This window comes from Microtus pennsylvanicus, chromosome 4, assembly GCF_037038515.1.
Source record: "Microtus pennsylvanicus isolate mMicPen1 chromosome 4, mMicPen1.hap1, whole genome shotgun sequence".
Classification (NCBI taxonomy): Eukaryota; Metazoa; Chordata; class Mammalia; order Rodentia; family Cricetidae; genus Microtus; species Microtus pennsylvanicus.
The window spans coordinates 50,376,288-50,397,826 of NC_134582.1; the positions used below are offsets into that span (position 1 = coordinate 50,376,288).

Below are 21,539 nucleotides of genomic sequence, written 5' to 3' on the forward strand. Positions count from 1 at the left end.
GTTTCAGGATAGGCATCAAAGCTACACTAAGAGACCCTGGCTCCAAAAAACAAAAAATAAAAACAAAAAAGAAAGAAAGAAAAAAGAAATTAACGGCCAAGCAGGTGTATGTCTTTAATTCTAGCCCCCGGGAGGCTGAGACAGAAAGTTCAAGGCCAGCCTGATCTACCTTGCAAGTTCCAGGCCAGTCAGGGCCACAAAATGAAACCCTGTCTAAAAGTTGAAGAATAAGAATGAGAAGAAATAACAACAATAAAAGAAAGCAGCCGCGGGCCCCCCACATGTTCCCGTGCGACCCTGCTTCCTTCTCTGAGAGCTTGCTGCATGACTGCCAGCTTCAGAGCCCAAACCCTGGGCTCTTGTCCCCTAGGATATTGGCCAATCAAGAACTAAGTCCTTGCCTGGGAATGGAACAGCTGGGAAAGCACTTGCTTTGCGAGTGTGAGGACCTGAGTTCAGACCTCCAAAACCAGTTTAAAAAGCCGAGTGCAGTGGTTAGCCACCGGGACTCCCATAGTGGTGACATGGGGTGGGGAATGCTCCCTGGCCAGCTGTCCTGGATAATGTGGGGAACTTACAGGCAAATAAGAGACCCAGCTAAAAAAAATAAAAGAATAAAAGAACAAAAGGAAGAAAGGAAGGAAGGAAGGAAGGAAGGAAAGAAAGAAAGAAAGAAAGAAAGAAAGAAAGAAAGAAAAGAAAAGAAAAAGGGAAAAGGCATCTGAGAAATTGAAATTGAGGAATAACATCCAAGGTTGCCCTCTGACTGCCATACATGGTCCGTGGTCCATGTATCATGCACACTCACCTCGTATATTCAGCTGCCCATGGGTGCACACACACAAAAGAGCCACGCATTCTAAAAAGAAGCCCACATTGCCAACATTTAGAGAAATCCTCATGACTTTTACTTGACACCCAAAGACAACTGCCCTAGGAGACTATGGGAACCACAGCCACTGCTGCCTGAGCTACCACTGTAGTCACTAAGACAGAGGCAGAGCAGGGAACCCAGTGAGATCAGAGAGCATGAGTAGCATCTTCCCAAGCCGTCCATCCTACAGACACATTCACCACTGCCCTTGACTACCTAGGGTCCTCAGACCACTGAGACAAGGGCGAGCCTTCTGCACTCAGGTGCCAAGAACACACATCAGCAAATCCAGAGGCAGAGTACTCATTAACAAGCCCTGCCCAGAACACCATCTGTAAGGGCAGCCAACTCCAAAGTTGCCCAACAATGATTGATTCAACAAATATTTTTAAAGGCCATGTAGAGGCTGAGTCCAAAGAAGACAAAAGGCTGCAGATGCCCGCATGCCCACTCTCTGATGTGGATAGCTGCAGACAGACAGAGGCTTAGGCAGAGAGTTTTGGTAGGCAGCATTAATTGCATGCTTCTCCCATACAGAAATCTTAAATGCTAGAGTCCAGAACTCTCGACAATGTGCCATTTAAAGACACACGAACGTGGTGGTGCATAGCTGTAGTCCCAGCCCTCCAGAGAGAGAAGCAGGAAAATCAGAAGTTCAAGGTTGCTATTGCCAACTATATATTGAATAGGAGGCCAGCCTGTCTTTGATATCTTTATTTATTTATTTATTTAGTGTGTGTGTGTGTGTGTGTGTGTGTGTTAAGCATGTGATCTTCCCAGAAAAGAAAATGACCCATATAAGGGAGGAGTCCTTTTAAAGGGAATGAAGTTACAATAAACATGAACAAGTTTGCACTCCACCCCACTCACCCTCCCTCCTACCTCATCCACCCTCCCCCGCCCATGCATTCCGGGTCGCTTTTAAGGGATGTGGTAGGAAACAAAACCTAGAGAGCCGCACCTGGCTTGGCTGTCTCACTACTGAAGCAATGACTCCCCAAGAAATCAGAATTGCCCCAGGACTCTCATTGTGGGGGAGAAAGATACTGAAGCCTGGAGCCAGCCGGAAGAGGGGCTTGTCCCCAGGATTGCAGAAGAGGCTGGAGCTGAGACCGTGATAGACCAGGGATGAGCAGCACCACACCCTGACCAGGACCTCTTGTCCATTGTCCATGCTTTCCTCTGCCTTCTTTTAAAGCTGAACTGCACATCAGGACCCTAAAGATGAACTGGGGTGGGAGACAACTTAGGCAGTCACGGGACCCCTGCTTCTCTTCCCAATGCAACCGCATTGAATATACTTTCTCTGTCTTTCATTATTACTTGTCTGTTTAACTGGCTCATTGAGGAGATGGCAGGCAGAGCCTAGGCCCTGACTCTAACAGCTCTGATGATAACATCCTGTCCACTCCACCTCCAGGAGGCCCTGACCCTGACTCCCTGACTCCATCCTCTCGGCCTCCCTGGCTGCTGGCCTCCTGGCTGTCTCCTTCAGCCATCTCCCTGCACAGCGCCAATGGGCGCATTTACAAAGGGTGCTACGCCAGGTCTTCTTTGGCGGCTCCTCGCAGCCCTCCCTCTGTTCTTGCCTGCCACTACCCCCGGGAGAGGTAACCAGGAGGGTCCTGAGGGGTGTGAGCCCAGAAGCTGTATCCTTGCAGCCTGGATCCAAGCAACATAAAGGACTGGTAGGGGTTCCAGAATCCAAGCCTGAAGACCTGGCCCACCTCACTGAGGCAATGGACACAGAACACATGACGTGGGGCTAAGGAACCCCCACAGCTCCTAGGACAAGAAGAGACTCGTCCACTCCAAAGTCTGAGTCAGATGGGTGTTCCTCCCAGAGAAGCCTGGCTAGGATCTCTGTGTGTACAAGGGACGGAAGCCAAGCCTGGAACCTGTGGTGGACACAGTGTCATTTCACAGCTACTTAAAACCCACAAACAGGGAATGCTTGAAGGCAAGACCTGAAGAGAGGCACCAAAATGTTCAAAGAGGGCATCACTGAGGGGCGGCACAGTGAACATTCCCTGTGCTGTCCTGTGTCTAGGGGCTTCTCTGTTCTCTAGGACGAACAACGGTACCCAGGGCAGAAAAGAGATCGTTGTCCCCTGTGACCCCATGGCTAGCAGATCTCCCAATCTGTGCTCCCACCACCAAAAAATCTTCCTGAATTTTCTTCTTGTTGGCTGCCCATGACCGACCCATCCAGAGAGGGTTGAGGGACCCAGTCTTAGCAGGTGCCTCATCTCTCTACTCTGGATCTCACTTCCAGTTTAAGATAAAGTTGGGTGTCTGACTCTGCGACGGCTTTTCTCTCAAAGCTGAGGGCTGAAGATGGAAAGCCAAGAAATTGGTAAGGATTTCTGCCAGGAACTGGGAAGGGGCACTGAAGAGGACACAGAAGGGGCCACACCAGTCTGTGGGGAAAGCTTTACCACCTGGGGTGGGGCAGGTCCTTGCAGTTTTCACACTGGGGAGTACCCAGAGCTGAGGCTGGGAAGGACGCACTAGGAAGCAGGAGGGCAGGGCGGGTCTCACTTCATGACAGACTACATAGTGTTTCGGAACGCAGGGCTACCTCAGGACTCCCAGGCACAGCGTTGGTGGTCAGCAGCAGAGTGTCCCTGAGGCAGAAGACTGTCCTGTGCCTCAAGGGATCTTCAGGACACTAGCTCACACTACTGGGCGTTGCCCTGACTCCCAGGATCCTTAACCAAAGATTGCAAAAAGGCACAGGGCTCCCCAGGAACCCCAGTGTAGCAATGCATAGCGCAAAAAGGCGCTCCTGCCATCTCCAGGCTAGAAGAGGGCCCTGGTCCTCAGGAACCAGCCTTTCCAGTCCAGCTTTGACCCACACACTTGTACCCAGCCATATTCCAGAAGTAACTGCAACGCCAACACTGGCTGGACTCTTGTGGACACGTGACCCACCTCGGGAACCTCTGGAACCCGGATTATCTTATCTGTGGAAAGGTACCAAGGGACCTCCTGAGTGTCTTGCCCTGGGTAGACTAGAGGGATATTCCCTGCTTCTCACAGAGCCCTGCACTTTGGGTTAAGAGACAGTTCCCCCACAGACCCCTAAACACCCTTTTACACAACCACACACACACATGCACACATGCACACACACGCACCCTGTTTTACAGAGGAGGCAATGGAAGGATCTAGAATAACTATCACCCAGGATCACACACAGAGAGGTGCCAGTAAAGTTTACGGTTCTCAGCCACATTTTAATGCTTTCATCTTTAGTTGGCTGTGACCTTGGACAAGTTCCTGGTCTGGGTCACCCTGAGGGAATCACTGGCGTTAGAACTACACCTGCTATTGCCCACACACACCCTCGAGGAAGAGAGTGGGACCCCCTCCCCTACCCGCTGCTCTCAGTCCCAGGGGGCTGCAGCTTAGGAGCAGCGGCACCGCGGGACTTCCCGCTACCACGGTCCACACTCCCGCATCTGTCCCAGGCCATGTCATCCTCCACCCGTAACCTAAGACATCTGTTACCTTCCCGTCATGGTGGCCACGCGCCTGGCAGCCTAGCACCGGTTGGCAATCCACTGGCTGTGTCCCCGACAGAGGAGTCACGGTCCCGCTGAGAGAGGAACACACCCAAACCGCGAGTGCGGCTCCGCCCAGCCGGCAGCCGGGAAGAGGGGTGCAGGGGACAGTCTCAAAGGGGCACGGGGGATGCCGGTGCTAGCGTCAACCCTGGAAATTCTAGAAACTGACACTAGAGACACCCAATTTGAGTGGGTCGGTCACGTCCTCTCCAACCCGGACTCCGTTGCCACCTCCCGGATTCCGGGCATACTTTTCCTTTTAAAGGGAATGAAGTTATAATAAACAAGCACAAGTTCGCACCCTACCCCACCCCCATTCACCCTCCCTCCCACCTCATCCACCCTCCCCCACCCTCATCCCGAGACACTTTTAAGGGACGTGGTAGAAAAACAGAGAGTCCGTGCGCGCGCACTTCCTTGGCGTTCCCACTGCTGCCCCAAGCAGGAAAAAAAACAATCGGATTTATGCCTCCAAGACATTTCTGGGCACCAGCTGCCTCCGAGGCACTAAGGGACTCTGTTAGTCCCTTACCCTATTAGAGAGGGCAAGGTCCAGTGTATCTTTCTTGCATGGTGAGCTTAATCTGCCCTTAAAACCTAACATCAATGCTTTCCTGAGAAACGCACAATTTATTTATTTAGTTAGTTAGTTAGTTTATTTTTGACAAGGTTTCATGTAATCCGTGTGGTCCTCAAGTTCCCATTTATGTTGCTAATAATGACGGGGGGCTCCTCTTGCCACTGCCTCCCCCCACGGGGATTACAGAAACAGACTCGGTTTATATAATGCTGGAGGATGGAGCCCAGAGTTTTGGGCAGGCTAACTAAGCACTCCACCCACTGAACCAACCAAATGGTAAGCGGTGTAGACTCCTGCCTATAGTGAAACACTGCTGATAAATCAAGAAAGATTACCAGCCCTGGTATCTGATGATATAAAAGCATTTAGGAAGTCATTTTCTCCTCACTTGCTGAGAAAAACCTGTTCTCATGCAGCTGACGTCACCAAAGAGTGGTATCTACAGTTGTTGTTTTTATTACTTTTTTGCACGTGTCTTGGCCCTTCCTGTCAAGTTGCAATCTGAGGATTGGTTAAACACAAAGTGTGAAAGATTCTGCGGTTGGGAGAAATGTTTCCACAATTGTCAACACAGAACAGGCGTGCAAGGCTGAGCAGAAATCACCTGCTGAGCGGTTTAATCAAGCGTAGAGGTCTGGGGGTGGGGCAAAGAGAACTGAAAGTCAAAGGCAGGGGCTGGGAAGGTGGTTCATGGAGCAAGCGTGAGGACTGGGGTTCAAATCTCCACTACGTAAAAAAATTAGAATTGGTTGGTCCTACATGCTTGAACCCCCAGTACTGTTGAAGGCAGAGGCAGAAGGACCACTGGGGCTCACTGGTTGCCAGTCTAGCTCTGGGCTCAGTGAGAGACCCTGTATCAAAGGAAGACGGTGGGGAATGATTCCGGAGACCACTCAGTGTCTTCCCCTGGCCTCTGTGTGCATTTACCTGCCCTTCTACCTCCCACTTAGCATACACCACACACACTCACACAGGGACATTATATGACTGTCATACGGTTATAGACATGCAGGGATCTGCTTATGGATCTAAGATCATCTGTTTACCTGCTACTCAAATGACGTTGCTTAGTAACACTAGAGATGCAGAGCATCCAGAAAGACCAGCCCCTACCATGGAGGTGTAGCATTCTCACTAATGGCTACCGGGCACATTCTGCAAAGAATGCGCATTGCCTTGAGCCGGGAGGCAAAGGGGTCAGGCACTGCATCTTTTGCAACTGTTAGCATTTGCTGGAGATATGGATGTGGGCATGACAGGTGTTATTGTGGCACATGCATGCGTACATGGTAGGGGTGGGTGTGGGACTGGAGGGGGCTTTCCTGACAGCGGGGCAGGTGGGTGAGGGGATGTCTAGGCTGTGGGACTGTGGCTTGTGTTGGGAAACTGAAGCAAGGGATGAACTAAGAACTCTACCATAGGTGTGGGAAGTTTAATTCCGGTCCAAGTTCAACCTCAGGGTTAGAAGGGTCCCTGAGGACGTCCTTGTGAGTAGAGAACCCTCCATGAGAAGGGAAGGAGCAGAAGTTGTCCAGGCTGAATAGGGCAGTCCTGGTAAGAAGGAGTGGCTGAGGAGACAGCTTGGTCACTAAAGTTCATATCCTCTAAGCATGAGGCCAGAAGCAACTTTTAAAACACAGAAGCCAGGTGTGGTGGTTAGTGAGTTTGTAATCCTAATACAGCAGAAGCTTGGTGGCCAGCCAATATAGCCTGTTTGATGAGCTCTTATCCAGTGAGAGTCCTGTCTTTGAAAAACCAAGGCAGACAGCACCTTAGGGACAACATCTAAAGTTGACACTCTAGCCTCCACACATGTACGCGCACACATGCACCTGCATCCACATACACACATGCACCTGCATCCACATACACACATGCACCTGCATCCACACACACATGCACGCGCACACATGCACCTGCATCCACATACACACATGCACCTGCATCCACACACACATGCACGCGCACACATGCACCTGCATCCACATACACACATGCACCTGCATCCACATACACACATGCACCTGCATCCACACACACATGCACCTGCATCTACATACACACGTACCTGCATCCACACACACACACATGCACCTGCATCCACACACACATGCACATGCATCCACATACACATGCACCTGCATCCACATACACACATGCACCTGCATCCACACACACATGCACCTGCATCCACATACACACATGCACCTGTATCCACACACACACACACATGCACCTGCATCCACATACACACATGCACCTGCATCCACACATACATGCACCTGCATCCACACACACACACACACGCACCTGCATCCACACACACATGCACCTGCATACACACACACATGCACCTGCATACACACACACATGCACCTGCATACACACACACACATGCACCTGCATCCACACACACACACACATGCACCTGCATCCACATACACACATGCACCTGCATCCACACACACATGCACCTGCATCCACACACACATGCACCTGCATACACACACACATGCACCTGCATCCACATACACATGCACCTGCATCCACACACACACATGCACCTGCATCCACATACACACATGCACCTGCATCCACACACACACACATGCACCTGCATCCACACACACACACATGCACCTGCATCCACATACACACATGCACCTGCATCCACACACACACATGCACGCGCACACATGCACCTGCATCCACATACACACATGCACCTGCATCCACACACACATGCACATGCATACACACACACATGCACCTGCATCCACACACACACATGCATCTGCATCCACACACACACACATGCACCTGCATCCACACACACACACATGCACCTGCATCCACACACACGCACCTGCATCCACACACACATGCACCTGCATCCACACACACATGCACCTGCATACACACACACATGCACCTGCATCCACACACACACATTCACCTGCATCCACATACACACGTACCTGCATCCGCACACACACATGTACAAAGAAAGAGATTCAGGGATGTCATGGAAGGCAGAAGAAGAGCTCTAAGGAGCCAGGGAACGGTGGTCCCAATCCAAGGACAGGGACGGATCTGGGATTGGTATAAGCAGGCCTAGGGAAGTAGGAGCTCCACACCCAGAGAGGAAGGGGAGCAGGCACCCTAGAGAAAGGCTGAGCCCAGGAGGCAGCAGGGGTATTATAACTGCCCTGAAAGGAGGAGGAGAAGCACACAGATCTGTGAGGTCAAGGGGTAGGAGTGGTGTCGCCTTGTGTCTGAGCTGAGGTTGGTAAAATGGAGACAATGGACGCTCGGAGAGAGGCCTGAATCACATACTGAGTGCTGTGCCTTGGGGAAGGAGCAACAGATGGGCTCTGAGAAGTCTGAGGTCAAGGACAGGACACGGAGTGACACAGGTCTATCCCAGAAGGAAACGGAGGCACGGGAGCTTGCCAGGGCCAGATGAGAGCAGATGAGCTCCCAGAGAAGGCAGCAGATGCCCTCTTATCCCTCAGTGTTTTCTTCCCAACCCCGTGCTGTTCAGGGATGGTCAGGAACTCATGGATGATGCAGGGTGTGGGACTTCTTCTAGTCACCATGCCAGACCAATGAGATGAGGAGGAAGAGAACTCAAGGTCTCCAAGTGCCTCAGCTGGCTTCCTCCAGCCCCTCTCTAGAGCCAAAACCAAGTCCCACATGAAGAGGAGAATGAGCAGGACCTTGTAGCCCTTCCAAAATATGATGCTTAAGCTTGTCAATGTGGTTGATTTTAGAATCACCATGGGAACAAATCTCTGGGCGTATCTGGAGTTATCTAAAGTGGACTGAGGGAGAAGCCTTTCCATGGATGAGTTTCCAGACTGAACTAAAAGGAGAAAACGAGTGGCCAGGAAGACGGCACAAGTGGGCAAAAGGCACCTGACAAACTGAGTTCTGTCCCCAGGGTCCACAGGGCAGAAGAACGAACTCCCACAAGTTGTCTCAACCTCCACAAGGGAGCCATGGCACGTGCACACCCAGACACGTGCACATACTCTAATGGCATGTGCACACGCAGACACATGCACATACTGGGAGCCATGGCATGTGCACACGCAGACACATGCACATACTGGGAGCCATGGCACGTGCACACGCAGACACGTGCACATACTCTAATGGCATGTGCACACGCAGACACATGCACATACTGGGAGCCATGGCACGTGCACATCCAGACACGTGCACATACTCTAATGGCATGTGCACACGCAGACACATGCACATACTGGGAGCCATGGCATGTGCACATCCAGACACGTGCACATACTCTAATGGCATGTGCACACGCAGACACATGCACATACTGGGAGCCATGGCATGTGCACACGCAGACACATGCACATACTGTAAGGCTAACCGTGGCTGTCAACTTGGCCCCAGAATCAACTAAAACCTGACTCTCTGGACTCTACAGTGAAGAGTTTTCTTGACTAGATCCTTTGAGTAGGAAGGCTCACCCTTAATCTGGATTTATTTTTAAAGGTCTGAAGACCCACCTTAAATCTGGGCCACATCTTCTAGTGTCAGAATACATATAAAGAAAAGCAAGAAGGAACCTTGCTTTTTGCCTGTTTGCCCTCCTTCTGGATGGCAAGTTCATCAGTCCTGCTGCTGAGTTGCTCCTTTCGGGCATTAGGACCTGCTTCTTCAGGACGCCAACAGCCAACACAGCCTGAAGGCCAACTGAGACGTTCAGCCTCATGGACTAAATAACTACCGAAGTCAGGAGACAGCCATAGCGGAACCAGCTGAACAACAGTCTATAAGCCACTCCAATAAAACCCTTTTAATACAGATTTATTATGTCCCGTTGTTCCAGGAACTCTGACTAATAAACATACATGCAAATGAATAAATGCAGTAACTTTTTATAACTAATAATAATTATGATAGTAAAGTGGCTGAGTATAAGCTTTTATCTGCTTCCTGAATGTGGATCAGACACGACCAGGAGCCACCTGCTGCTGCTACAGCTGCTGCCGTGTCTGTCCTGCCGTGAGGGGCTGTATTTACTGGGACTGTGAGCTCAATAAATTTGTTTGCCAGATATTTTGTCTCTACCATGAAACAAGTAACTAATCCATATGTCAAAATGGGCAGGCCCTGCAGAGAAGGCCACGTGCCTTTCCCGGCAGACAGGAGAGTGGGTGGACACCTGTTATAGACAGCCGTACGGGATGTACCAGCTCCCTGACGGCTGGCCTACCTAAGCTCTCTCCCCTGACTCCAGGCTTCTGTGAGGAGTCAGAAAAGGGGTAGGCAGTGAAGATAGAGGTAGGAGGAAGGATAGAACATCCCTACTTGGGAAGGAGACAATCTCATAGCATCTGGAAAGTAACTAACCAACATCCATTAACCCGGGCCATCTACCAAACCGAAGCAATTCACTGGGTAACACCATGTGGTTGTCTGATTACTTCAGTCAATAACGCCATTGTTTGACGGTATTTTCTGTGGGGGCTGAGGGAATGAAATGTGGAGAGAGACTCAAAGGGAGAAACGGTCTAGGGACCAGCTCAGAGACCACTTGGCTCTGGAAGCCCCGCCCTTCCTGACAGTGTGTTTTCTGCTTCAATAAATACCCATTTTTTACTCCTTCTGAGTCTTTATTTCCTTTGTCCGTGGGCATTCGGTTCTTTGTTCCCTCCGGGAAGAACCCAGACACCAGGGCAGCCGGCACATGGTACCGACAGTCCCCTCCCATTTCCCTTTCAAGACATCAGAGAGTAAAACCAAGCCACGGTGGAGTAACCTAAACCCGTATTGCTGGGGCCTAGTCAGTCATATATATCCTGAATAAACCTTGTCTTTTATTACTTTGACATATATGGCAATTCTTTATTTGTTTCTTTCTACAACAGTGATCTACACAGTGAGTTCTAGGTGAACTAAGGCTACATAGTTAGACCCTGTCCCCCACCCCAGAAAAAAAAAAGTGGTGGCATACTTTTAAAAAGTAACAGTCACACCCTTCCAAGTGCGTAGCTGACATTCAGTCCTGTTCCAGCTGTTTAAGCTGATAAATGACTTGGGAGATAAAATCGGCGGATTTTCAATGTAAATATGATCCTCTGGTGATTTAATGGTGTGACTTGCTTTGCTTCAGTTTCTCCTGGTTTGGGGGACAAAGTGGGGTGCTTTGCTGAGGTCCCATTTCATCTTCTCTAGAAGGACATAAGACACCTCATGCTAAAGGACTGGTTGGTTTTATAACAGAAAATGTCCCTAAACTCTTTATCTCACTTAAATGAATCCTGTTTTAGTTGCATTCTTTATAGAAGGCCCTGCTCAGGTCGCAGTCCTAGGAATGGTTTTGTAGTCAAATATTAACTGTTGAAAGCCAAAGGGTAGATTTGTGCATGACCTAGTGTTTTCTGGTAGTCTCGCTCCGGGAGGGCGTGGACTCGTGAGCCTCAGGAGGTAAACAAGAACGTCACACGTCTGGGAGAACAACAGCCCCCTCCCAGAGAAGAGAATTTCTGGACTGCCTGCAGGTTTCCCAGAGAGCTCTCGGGCTGGAGCTGGGGTGGGCTTTGGGTGAGGCATCGGCCTTTGGGTGGTCCCTACTCCACGTAAGGAACTTCATCACTTCTAGCCCATTAAAAGCCATTGGTTCAGCAAGGCAGACATTGGTCTAGCTGTTGCTTTGGTTTGCCACGAGCTCCCTTCTTTGGGTGCCCAGTCATTAGGTGTTGCATCTTTCCAAGGAAAATCTAAGACACAACAGCACATGTGTATGTCAGTGCATTTCCTGATGATGTATGTGCACCTGTGTGCATTGCATACAGTAGTCATAGCTGAATGTGTAGTAGTCCTGGTCACAATCACTCTCCCTCTTATTGTTTGAGACAGGTCTCTCACTGACCCGGAACTCTCCAAGGAGGCTAGACTGGCAGGCCTGTGAATCCCAGCGATCCACCTGCCTCTGCCTCCGCCTCCTTAGCTCTGAGATTACAAGCTATGTGCCACTACAGTTTTGGGAGGATTCTGTTGTTGTTTGTTTTTAAAAGCAGAACAAAACAAGAGTTTTAGGATCAAACTCCGAACCTCATACTTGCAGATCGAGCATTGAACTGACTGAGCTGCCTCCCCGGCCTAAGAAGGTTGATGAGGTCGGCGGGCTCATAAAGTAGACTCGGGGGAAATCGCCATGAGGTGGCATATTCCTGAAGGGGAATGGATGCGGTTTCACATAGAATTTTTGTCAGTTTAATTTCTATCTCTGAGATTCATGTTGGATGAAGCTTAATACAACTGGTAGATAGATGTTCACGCCAAGCAAAACAGATACTTTTTCTTATTGTTTGAGTTAGCACACGAAATAAGTTTATACATATCATTGTACTTTGTACGGATTTGTTCCCTATCACTCTTTCTTGCTCCCTTTCCGTGTGTGTGTGTGTGTGTGTGTGTGTGTGTGTGTGCGTGTATAAACATACATGTGGAGGTCAGAGGACAAGCTCTGGAGCCATCCGAGACTTTTTTTTAGACCCAAGGATCTTACTGTCTCTGCTTCCCCAGCCCTGGAATCACACAGTGCCTCGGTTTTTCCTAAGTCCTGGGGATGAAACTCAAGCCCTCCTGCCCGCAAAGCCTGAACTTTACTGACCTTGCCGTGTCCGCGATCCTCCTTGTGTCTTTAAAGTCTCATTGTTCTCTAGTCTCAGACTAGAGCTGGACCAAGGAGCTTCACAACTTCCCAAAACTCTGAGGAGGAAAGGATGCCAGTCAGCAAAGCCCTTGCAAATGGCCCTTCATATTCAGGAGCGCCACATAGCCGCATCTCAGACCATTTCAGGCTTGGCCGCCCAATTGGAAGCCACTGTGGGGCTGAGGGTGGGGCTGAGTGGCAAAGCATTTGCCCAGCATACACAAGGCCCTGGGCCCCATCTCTAGCACAAAGGGAATAAAACCAATGCCAGTTTACCCCTGCAGGGCCACAGCCACTCTGAGACCATACCACCTACAAATCAAGATACATTTCGCTTCTTCTTTCCCATTGTGACAACCAACCCTGATGGGCAACCCTTCCGTTAGAGCTTCCCCAACCTCATTCCCAAAATGGTCAGCAGCCCACCCTACCATCCCCCAAACCCGATGTGCCTCCAGAGAAGGCTCATTGTGCAACCAAGGTGAACAATCACACTGGCCAGTCCTAGAAGGGCAGGAGGCCCAGGGCTGTCCCCTTCCCTACCTAGTCGCAGGAGCACAAACACTTAGAGCCTAAAAGGTGGCAGGGAGATTCAGGGTTGGGGCAGAAGACACAGTTGGTTAGTAGAACAACCCTCCCAAGTCTAGAACTCACAAAGCACAGCTTCCTTTCTTTACCTTGGTAACTGAGATGATGTTCTGCCTCCCTGGGGCCCTCCTTCCCTGAGGGCTTCCAGAAGCTCCTCTGGGGGCTACCCAGCCTGTTGGAAAGACTAGGCGGTAACCCAGAGTCCCACTACCGCAGCTCCCAGGCTCTCCACTCTCACCTCTGCTAGGCAGGAGACTTGGCCTGAGGGCCAAGCCTAGAAGGTGTGGCCGGAAGCACTTTGGGGTCGGCCAAGGACAAGCTAGGACAGAAAAAGTTTAGGAAGGAAAAGCCTGCCTCCAGAGAGATCCAGAATGACAGGACAAAAGTAGTGAGAGCCACCCTCTGACTTCAGAGGGGCTGGGAGGGACAGCTGTCAACGTGAATTCTTCTTGGGGTAAAGAGGTCATGAGCCTTTAGTAAGGCCAATGTCCACAGGGCAGATGGCCAAGAAAATGGAGCCCATTGTGCCTAGGGAAATGAACATGTGCCCTCGACCTCATTTACCAAGGTTGGTAAATGCTTTTTTTTTTTTAACCAAGATATCTCCTGATAAATATTGCTTCCCTGGAAAGTCTCTGGACCACTTATTTTATCATATTTGTTTTCTTTGATAGCTTTCTGCTATGAAACTCTCATTCTGCTGGAAAATGTGCATGGCTAGGAAGAATAACAGTCCCCTCCAGTGTCTCCACCCAGGCAGCTGCTGGCCACATGCTTACGTGCGGACTCGGTGTTCATTGGCTTGTGTTGTCTCCTGGTTTTGTTTTAAATGTTATATTTATGTATAAGACTCTTTTGCCTGCATGCATAGATGTGCGCTATGGGTGTGCCTGGTGTCTTCTGATGCCAGAACAGGGCGTCAGGCTCTCCAGAATTAGAGTTACAGGTGTGGGTGCTGGGAACTGAATTCAGGTTCTCCGCGAGAGCAGCAATTGCTCTTAATCACTGAGTCACCTCTGCAGCCCCTTTGGCTTTGTTTTTTGGAACAGTCTCCTTTCGCCCAAGCTGGCCTTGAGTTCAAAGCACTTGGCTACTGACCATGCAGCCAACCTGACTTTCTCCTGCCTCCATGTCCCTAGTGTTGGGATTACAGCTGTGCACCACCAACTCTGTTATCCTTAGCTGAGGCGGGAACCCAGGCACTATTCACGGTGGGCAGGCACTCTACCAACTAAGCCACATCCCTGGCCCAAGTGATCCGCGGCGATAACAGACGTTTGTCACCCTCTAGGTTCTCATCTGAGTTTCCCCGATCCTATAGCCCCTTTCGGAAAGGCTGCCCAGTAAACCTTTGTCAAAAGTCAAGTTGTTCTAAACATTTTGGAAAGTTTCCTGTTCCTGGGCTGGACACCTGAGTTTACTGTGCATTTCACAAACCGGGGCTTCAGAGAAATTGTCCGCAGCACTTCTCCTCCTGAATTGAATTGGTATGAGTGGAAAGGACTTTAGTAAGTCTCAACATCTAGGTCCTTTAAGGGGCAATTTGTGTTTGCGGCTTTATTGTTTATTTTATGTGTTTGCGTGTCTGAGTGCATGTGTAAGCACCATGAGCACGTGGAGCCTTTGGAGCTCAGAAGCGTCTAATCCCCTGGAAATAGAGCTGTAGGTGGGAACTGGCGTTTGAGACAAGGTCTCACTCTAGCCTACACTGACCTGAGATTCGCTGTATATTTCAGGTTGGCCACAATCTCCATGAACCTCCTGCTTCAGCCTCTCGAGTGCTGAAATGACAGGAGGGAACCACCATGCCCAGCTGGACATTTTCTAGCTACCCTAACAACTCTAAAGCCCTGATCCCCGCGGCAACTGGTGGCAGGGATTTGTGTATGTGGTTAGTGATTGAAGGCTGTTTCTTCTAAAGGGGACAGCCTCTGAAGGCCATGTTGTGTTCATGTTAGCCCAGCTACACAGTTCACTCATAGTCAGTTTAAGCTATTTATTAGCCAAAAATTGTACGTAAGCCTCTTGTATATTTGGGCAGTTGTGTGTGTGTGCATGCGTGAGCATATGTGTGCACGTGGAGACCAGAGGACAACCTCTGCTCTTGTTCCTCAGGACCACCTACCTCTATTTTTGTTTTGTTTCGAAGAAGAGTCTCTCGCTGGCCTGTAGCTCACCAAGCACTGTGGGCTGGCTGGCCAGCAAACCCCGGGGACCCACCTACCTCTGTCTCATTGGTACTGGGGTGCAGGTGCACAGCACAGGGGACCTGCCTACTTCTGTCTCGTTGGTACTGGGGATACAGGTGCACAGCACCCCCAGGGACCTGCCTACCTCTGTCTCGTTGGTACTGGGGTTGCAGGTGCATAGCACCCCCAGGACCTGCCTACCTCTGTCTCGTTGGTACTGGGGTTGCAGGTGCATAGCACCCCCAGTACCTGCCTACCTCTGTCTCATTGGTACTGGGGTTGCAGGTGCATAGCACCCCCAGGACCTGCCTACCTCTGTCTCGTTGGTACTGGGGTTGCAAGTGCACAGCACCATGCCCAACTTTTTTTTTTCTTTTCTCTTATGAGTTTTGGGGATCAAACTCATGTCTTCATGATCACAAGGCATGCATTCTACTGACCAAGACATCTCCCAAGCCCCCAAAGTAAGAGGGGTTTTGTTGTTGCTGTTTTGTTTTGTGTGTGTGGTGTATGAGAACTTTTTAAAAATTGGTTTTGTTTTGTTTATTACCCTGTACTACTGATCCACATATAGCTCAAATGCTGCTACCACTACTGTTTTGTTCTATTTTGTTGTTTCCTTTATACTCAATTGCAGCCAAATACCAGACTTCCTCATTTTGATCATTTCTCAGAATGTTGCCTTGGCCATGCATGTGGTCTTCCAGCTCCCCGGGGATACATGTGATTTGTTTTAAAGTCTGGTTTCCTTAAAGATCTTTGGCATTGGAGTGGCTTATTGTTCAGGGAATGTTTGGTCAGAGACTGTGGATCTCTGCGTATCATGGTTAATCTTGGCTGCCAACTTGACTAAATCTGGAATCAACTGAAAGGCAAGCTGCTGGGCGCTCCTGTGAGGGATTTTTCTCGATCAGATTATTTGAGGCAGGGAAGCCTGCCGTAAATGTAGGTGGTACCTTCTGGTGGCAGCCCAGATAATAGGACATGGAAGAAGGAAATTCTGGTTTTGTCTGCTTTCCCCCTCTCTCCACTCTCACTTACCCTGTTGTTGATAAATTTCTTCACTGATACTAGAACGAACTTCTCTGGGCTTCTGGTATAGACCAAAGACCAGCAGCTCTCAGGAAACCTCCAGGACTTCAGCACAAGTTTGGGACTGCTGAGGACTCCTGGAGACCGACCAACATGCTGGATTCTTAGTCTCTTCTATTCAGCAATTGTTGGGCTGCCCAGCTCCACCATGACTGCGAATTTAACAATTCCCCATTTAAGGTGTAGCCATTCTTCTACCAGTTCTAGTCCTTTAAAAATCATTTTATTTCTTTTTATGTCATGCGCATTGGTGTTTTGGCTGCGTGTCTGTCTGTGAGAGCGTGTCAGATCCCCTGGAACTGGAGCTACAGACAGTTGTGAGCTGCCATGTGGGTGCTGGAATTTGCACCTGGATTCTCTGGAAGAGAAGCCAGTGCCCTTTTACTTCTGAACCGTCTCTGACTAATACAGATTGTGGCACTAGAAGTTGGTTTTAAAGAAACAGAATTGTAAGGATGAATTTCGCTAGTTGATTTGGTGATATCTGGAGCTAACTCTCCAACTCAATAAAACCGGAAGTTACTAATGACTCTCCTGATGGCACAAGGCACTGAAAGCACCCGGTGTGCACTATGGAAAGAACTACGCAAGACAAACACAGTTGACACCCTCGCTCACCTCCTGTGAGGGGCGAAGAACGTGCTGACTCCGTACATAAAACTTTTGAAAGCAAAGAAAGCAATGACGCTGACTAGCTACTTCTAGCATCTCTGGATACTCTGAAAAGGGAAAAGACTAAGTTCAGGGGTAGAAATTAATTGGCCCCGTCTAAGGGTTTCTAAGTGTACCCTGGAAAAGGGTCTTCCCAACTCCAGCAGCCATGGCACTCAAGCTGCAGAAAATCAAACTGAAACCCTCACCGTGCAACTGGCCAACCTGGAGCATAGCTGAAGTCCTGCCATGGAGGGCATCAGCCGTAAAACTGAGGGCACTGGTTAAAAAGGAGTGGGGTCCTCTGACTAGTGCAGGAGAGCGCTGAGGAGGTCGTAGCTCTCCAACTCTCGGGTTCTGGTAGGTTTGCTTTGGTTGAGGAAATAGTCTTGATGTAGAAGAAATGTGATTGCTGGTTGATTAATGGGCTTGTTGATGTAAAACCACAGCTGACATCCTAAAGGAACAAGAGATAGTTTATTCTGGAGCCATTTTGAGTGACCATGGCCTGAGAATACAGATTTGTGGCACACCAAATTCCATGTTCCAACATGGAAACAGTTTCACAGGGCTTTTTTGTTTACTTTTGTTTTGTTTTATAGCTTTACAGAATAAAGAAAATCACAAAAGAAAATCAATTTTAAAATATATTGGCGGGTACACCAGAGATATAGGCACAAGAAGATGTGACGTGATGAATTCTTAGATCTTGGGTTGGTGCAAGCCAGTGTCCTGCTAAGTTAATAGCTTCTAAGAGGCTTTATTTTATTATCACAAGGTATTATTAGTTCAGACAGGGAGTGGGGCCAGAATGTCTATCCCAGAAGGTTAACACTAGCCCAAGATAAGGCAACTAGCCTCTTGACCTAGCAAATCCCAATCTCTGCACAGCACAGAAATCCGATTGGACCAGCAGCCTCTGCAGACACATGCCATCCAGGAGGTTTTGTTGTTGTTTTCAGTTGTTTGTCTCCTCGCAGAAACAGCTTCTTTTTAGAAAAGCTCTCATTCAAGGGCGGTAGCCAGTGGGACTTGAAAAGAGCATGGCTGGAAAATTGGTGAGAAAGGCTTTTGGGGAAGAAGTTTTTAGATGGATCTCACCAAATTGACCAAGGATGTGATGATACTTGTGTTCATGAAAAGGTGACTTCTACAGAGGAAGAGTTTAGTAGATAGAGCTACAAGAGCTAGTTCCAGTGTAGCTAAGGCTGTTACACAGTTACACAGTCTCAAAAAATCATGAAAAGAAATAGAGGAAGGAAGGAAGGAAGGAAGGAAGGAAGGAAGGAAGGAAGGAAGGAAGGAAGGAAGGAAAAAAAGAAAGAATTTAAATTTAATTGGGGCTCACTTACCATTCCAGAGGGTGAGCGCATGACTACCATAGTGGGAACAAAGCAGCTGGTGCTCGAACAATAGCTCAAATCTTATGTCTGATCCACAAGCAAGATGCAAAGAGAGCTAACTTGAATGGTGGAGGTGTTTGAAACCCTCAGACACACCTCCTCCAGCAAGAAAATGTCTCCTAATCCTTAACAAATCATTCCATCAACTGGAGACCAAGCATTCAAACGTAGGAGTAGGGCCAGTCTCAGATAGACTGCTACTGCTTCTTTTTCAGTCATTCTTTCTTCTTGTCATTGCCCATGGTGGCAGAGGTGGACGCTATACATGCGCCCAACATCACGGACTTCCACTCACAAGGTTGACCTGGATCTAGCTGCTGCTGAATGGCAGTGCCCTCTATATGGCACTGGGGACAGTTAGAGGGGTGTAGGTAGTCAGGGAAAGCAAGAATGGGCTCCATTGGGTGGCAACTTGATGGAGGTGGGTGTTGTATCTTATCTGTTGTTTTCATTGGTTAAGTAATAAAGAAAACTGTTTGGCCCTCTGATAGGGTAGAATTTAGATAGGCGGAGTAAACAGAACAGAATGCTGGGAGAAAGAAGCCAAGTCAGGAGTCGCCATGATTCTCCCACTCCAGACAGACGCAGGTTAAGATCTTCCCTGATAAGCCACCTTGTGGGCTATACAGAATATTAGAAATGGGTTACATCAATTTGTATGTAAGAGCTAGCCAATAAGAGGCTGGAACTAATGGGCCAACCAGTGTTTAAAAGAATACAGTTTCCGTGTAATTATTTCGGGTATAAAGCTAGCCGTGCAGGCGGCCGGGTGCCAGGAATGTAGCCCACAGCTCACACTTCAACAGCAACTTCTTTCTCCAGAAACCATCTCAAGAAAAGAGATAGTAGGAAGGCCCAGGGCAGATAGTAGAAACGTAAGTGAAATATTCTATGAAACTTAAAAACCATTTTGTGTGACTTGGAATAACATAATGCCTGTAAGACAGGACCTTGCCACCAGTCAGCTCTGGTAAAAAGCTACACCTTAGAATCAAGCTCTGATGTGTTAATGGACTGGTCACAGGCAGCTCAGATACAGCCAAGTCCAACACAGGCCTTGATATACTAGTGAACTAACCCCTGGGTAGCACTGATATGTTGCTGAACCTGCCCTGAGCTGTGAACCCTGATAGGGCAAAACCAAAGAAATGATAGAAAAATTGGAACTTTGGCAATGGTCTTGAGGATCCCAATGCCATGCTCCCAAGACAACAGCTTCTCCAGACTCTGTGCTGATACCCACAAGCAAAAGGACTTGAAATTGGCCTCTGTGTATGGTGGCCCTGACTTCAGCGACCATTGAATTGCACCATCGCTGGCCCCACACACGCCCATTTTTCAGTATTAGCAGCTGGCCAACACTCTCAAGGCCTCCCTCAACCCCTACCAGTGCTATCCCTCCAGCCTGCCACAGCTGAAGGACTTCTCAGCGGATATGGGTTGGGTCTGCAAACTTCCAGTGTCCTCCACCAGAGGTTGTCCAGCAGAACCCTGCAGCAGCACTTTCTGCCCAAACAACTGTCCCTGTTTGGTGTGATGTCTGTTTAACTTTCACATTAGGTATATAAGGTATTATATATATCTTATGTATTTCTATTTTAAGTATTGCATTTTATATATGACATTATAAGGAATGTTTGCATGGATAAAATGAGTATATTCAAAAGACAGATCTCACGTGGATATACAACTGCTGAGTGCCTTATAGCCCACAGACCATGCTCTCCGCAGCAGGGATCTTGACAGGTTCAAAATACAAAAGGGGAGGACACAGTGCCCTATAAAATACCCACTCCAAAGTCCTGTTGGCAAGCTCCCAGCTCTGGAACCCTCCCATCCCAAAGGGAGCATCAGTAAAATCAGAGCTTTCACTTTCTGTCTCAGTATTCTGTCTTTCTAGACATTCAAGTCTTTCCCCACATAACAAAGTCAGGGGTCCCCTAGGTGAGCACCAGCACTCAGGTAGAGGACCATTCCCCAGGGTGACCAGCCAGGACCTAAATGGTAAGCTGACCACCATGCTTATAGCATTCCATACAGTGCTGCTTCTGATCAAGGTGCACGAAGGCCGAAGAAATCCACCGGCGGGCCCACGCTCATGGAATCCACTGGTTTTATCACGTTCCCTGCTATCCTGAAGAAATCTGGTTTAATAAGCAGTGGACTAACCTTTAAAAAACACATAGGGCAGCAATTATGTGGCATTAGCCTAGACGGCCGGAGCAGGGCTCCCCAAAAGGCTGTACACGTTTAGAATCAGCATCCAACAGATGGTACTGAGGTTCATATAGACAAGCATGGGCCCAAGAACCAAAGGAAATGAGAATGGCTCCGCTCTCAGCACCACTTCTAGTGATCCACCAGCAAAATCTGTCCTTCCTGTCTGCAAGACTTTGTGCTCTGCATGCCAGAAGTTTTGGTTCCAGAAGGGGCAAGTGCTTCTGTCAGGAGGCATAACAAATCTTCCATTAACCTGGAAGCTAAGACTCATTGTCTTCCTGGCCACTTGGGCTCCTGATGCCCTTGAATCAATGGGCTAAGGAGCAACAGGACAAATAACTGATCCAGACTTCCAGGAAGAACTAGGCTTCTTCTACACAACGGAGTAATAGAGAGTATGTCTGGAATGCAGGAGATCCTTCAGGATGGCAACGAGAATAACCCAGTAACCTGTACCATGACTAATAAAATCCCAGAGACAGATATTGGGGTTCAACCTGAAGGTCAGAAAAGCAAATCAGCCAGTCAATGGCTCTTACCTCTACCTCAGTTCACAATGGTGATCCTGCCTCCAGGAATCTCAGAATAAGACTGTGTCCGAGAGCTGTCTCCTGACTTATATTCTTCTCTAGTGCTGGGACTAAAGGCGCGCAACACGTGCCAGTTTCCACAGCAAGCTA

At 48.9% G+C, this 21,539-nt stretch overlaps 1 protein-coding gene across 3 annotated transcripts in view; it reads right to left on the bottom strand.

Annotated features, from left to right (window-relative positions):
• Positions 1–13,529, bottom strand: part of Lims2 (LIM zinc finger domain containing 2) — a 36,686-nt gene extending 23,157 nt beyond the window's left edge. Inside the window, exon 1 of one of the 3 annotated variants that reach the window (XM_075969067.1) lies at positions 13,394–13,529. Coding sequence is in view for 1 of the 3 variants with exons in the window: in XM_075969064.1 (XP_075825179.1) it covers positions 4,388–4,398 (11 nt within the window). In the remaining 2 variants the exon portion in view is untranslated. Of the gene's footprint in view, positions 1–4,387; positions 4,836–12,674; positions 12,767–13,393 lie in introns of those variants that run through there. The other 2 variants (XM_075969066.1, XM_075969064.1) reach the window with 2 other exon arrangements.
• Positions 13,530–21,539: the final 8,010 nt, after the last annotated feature.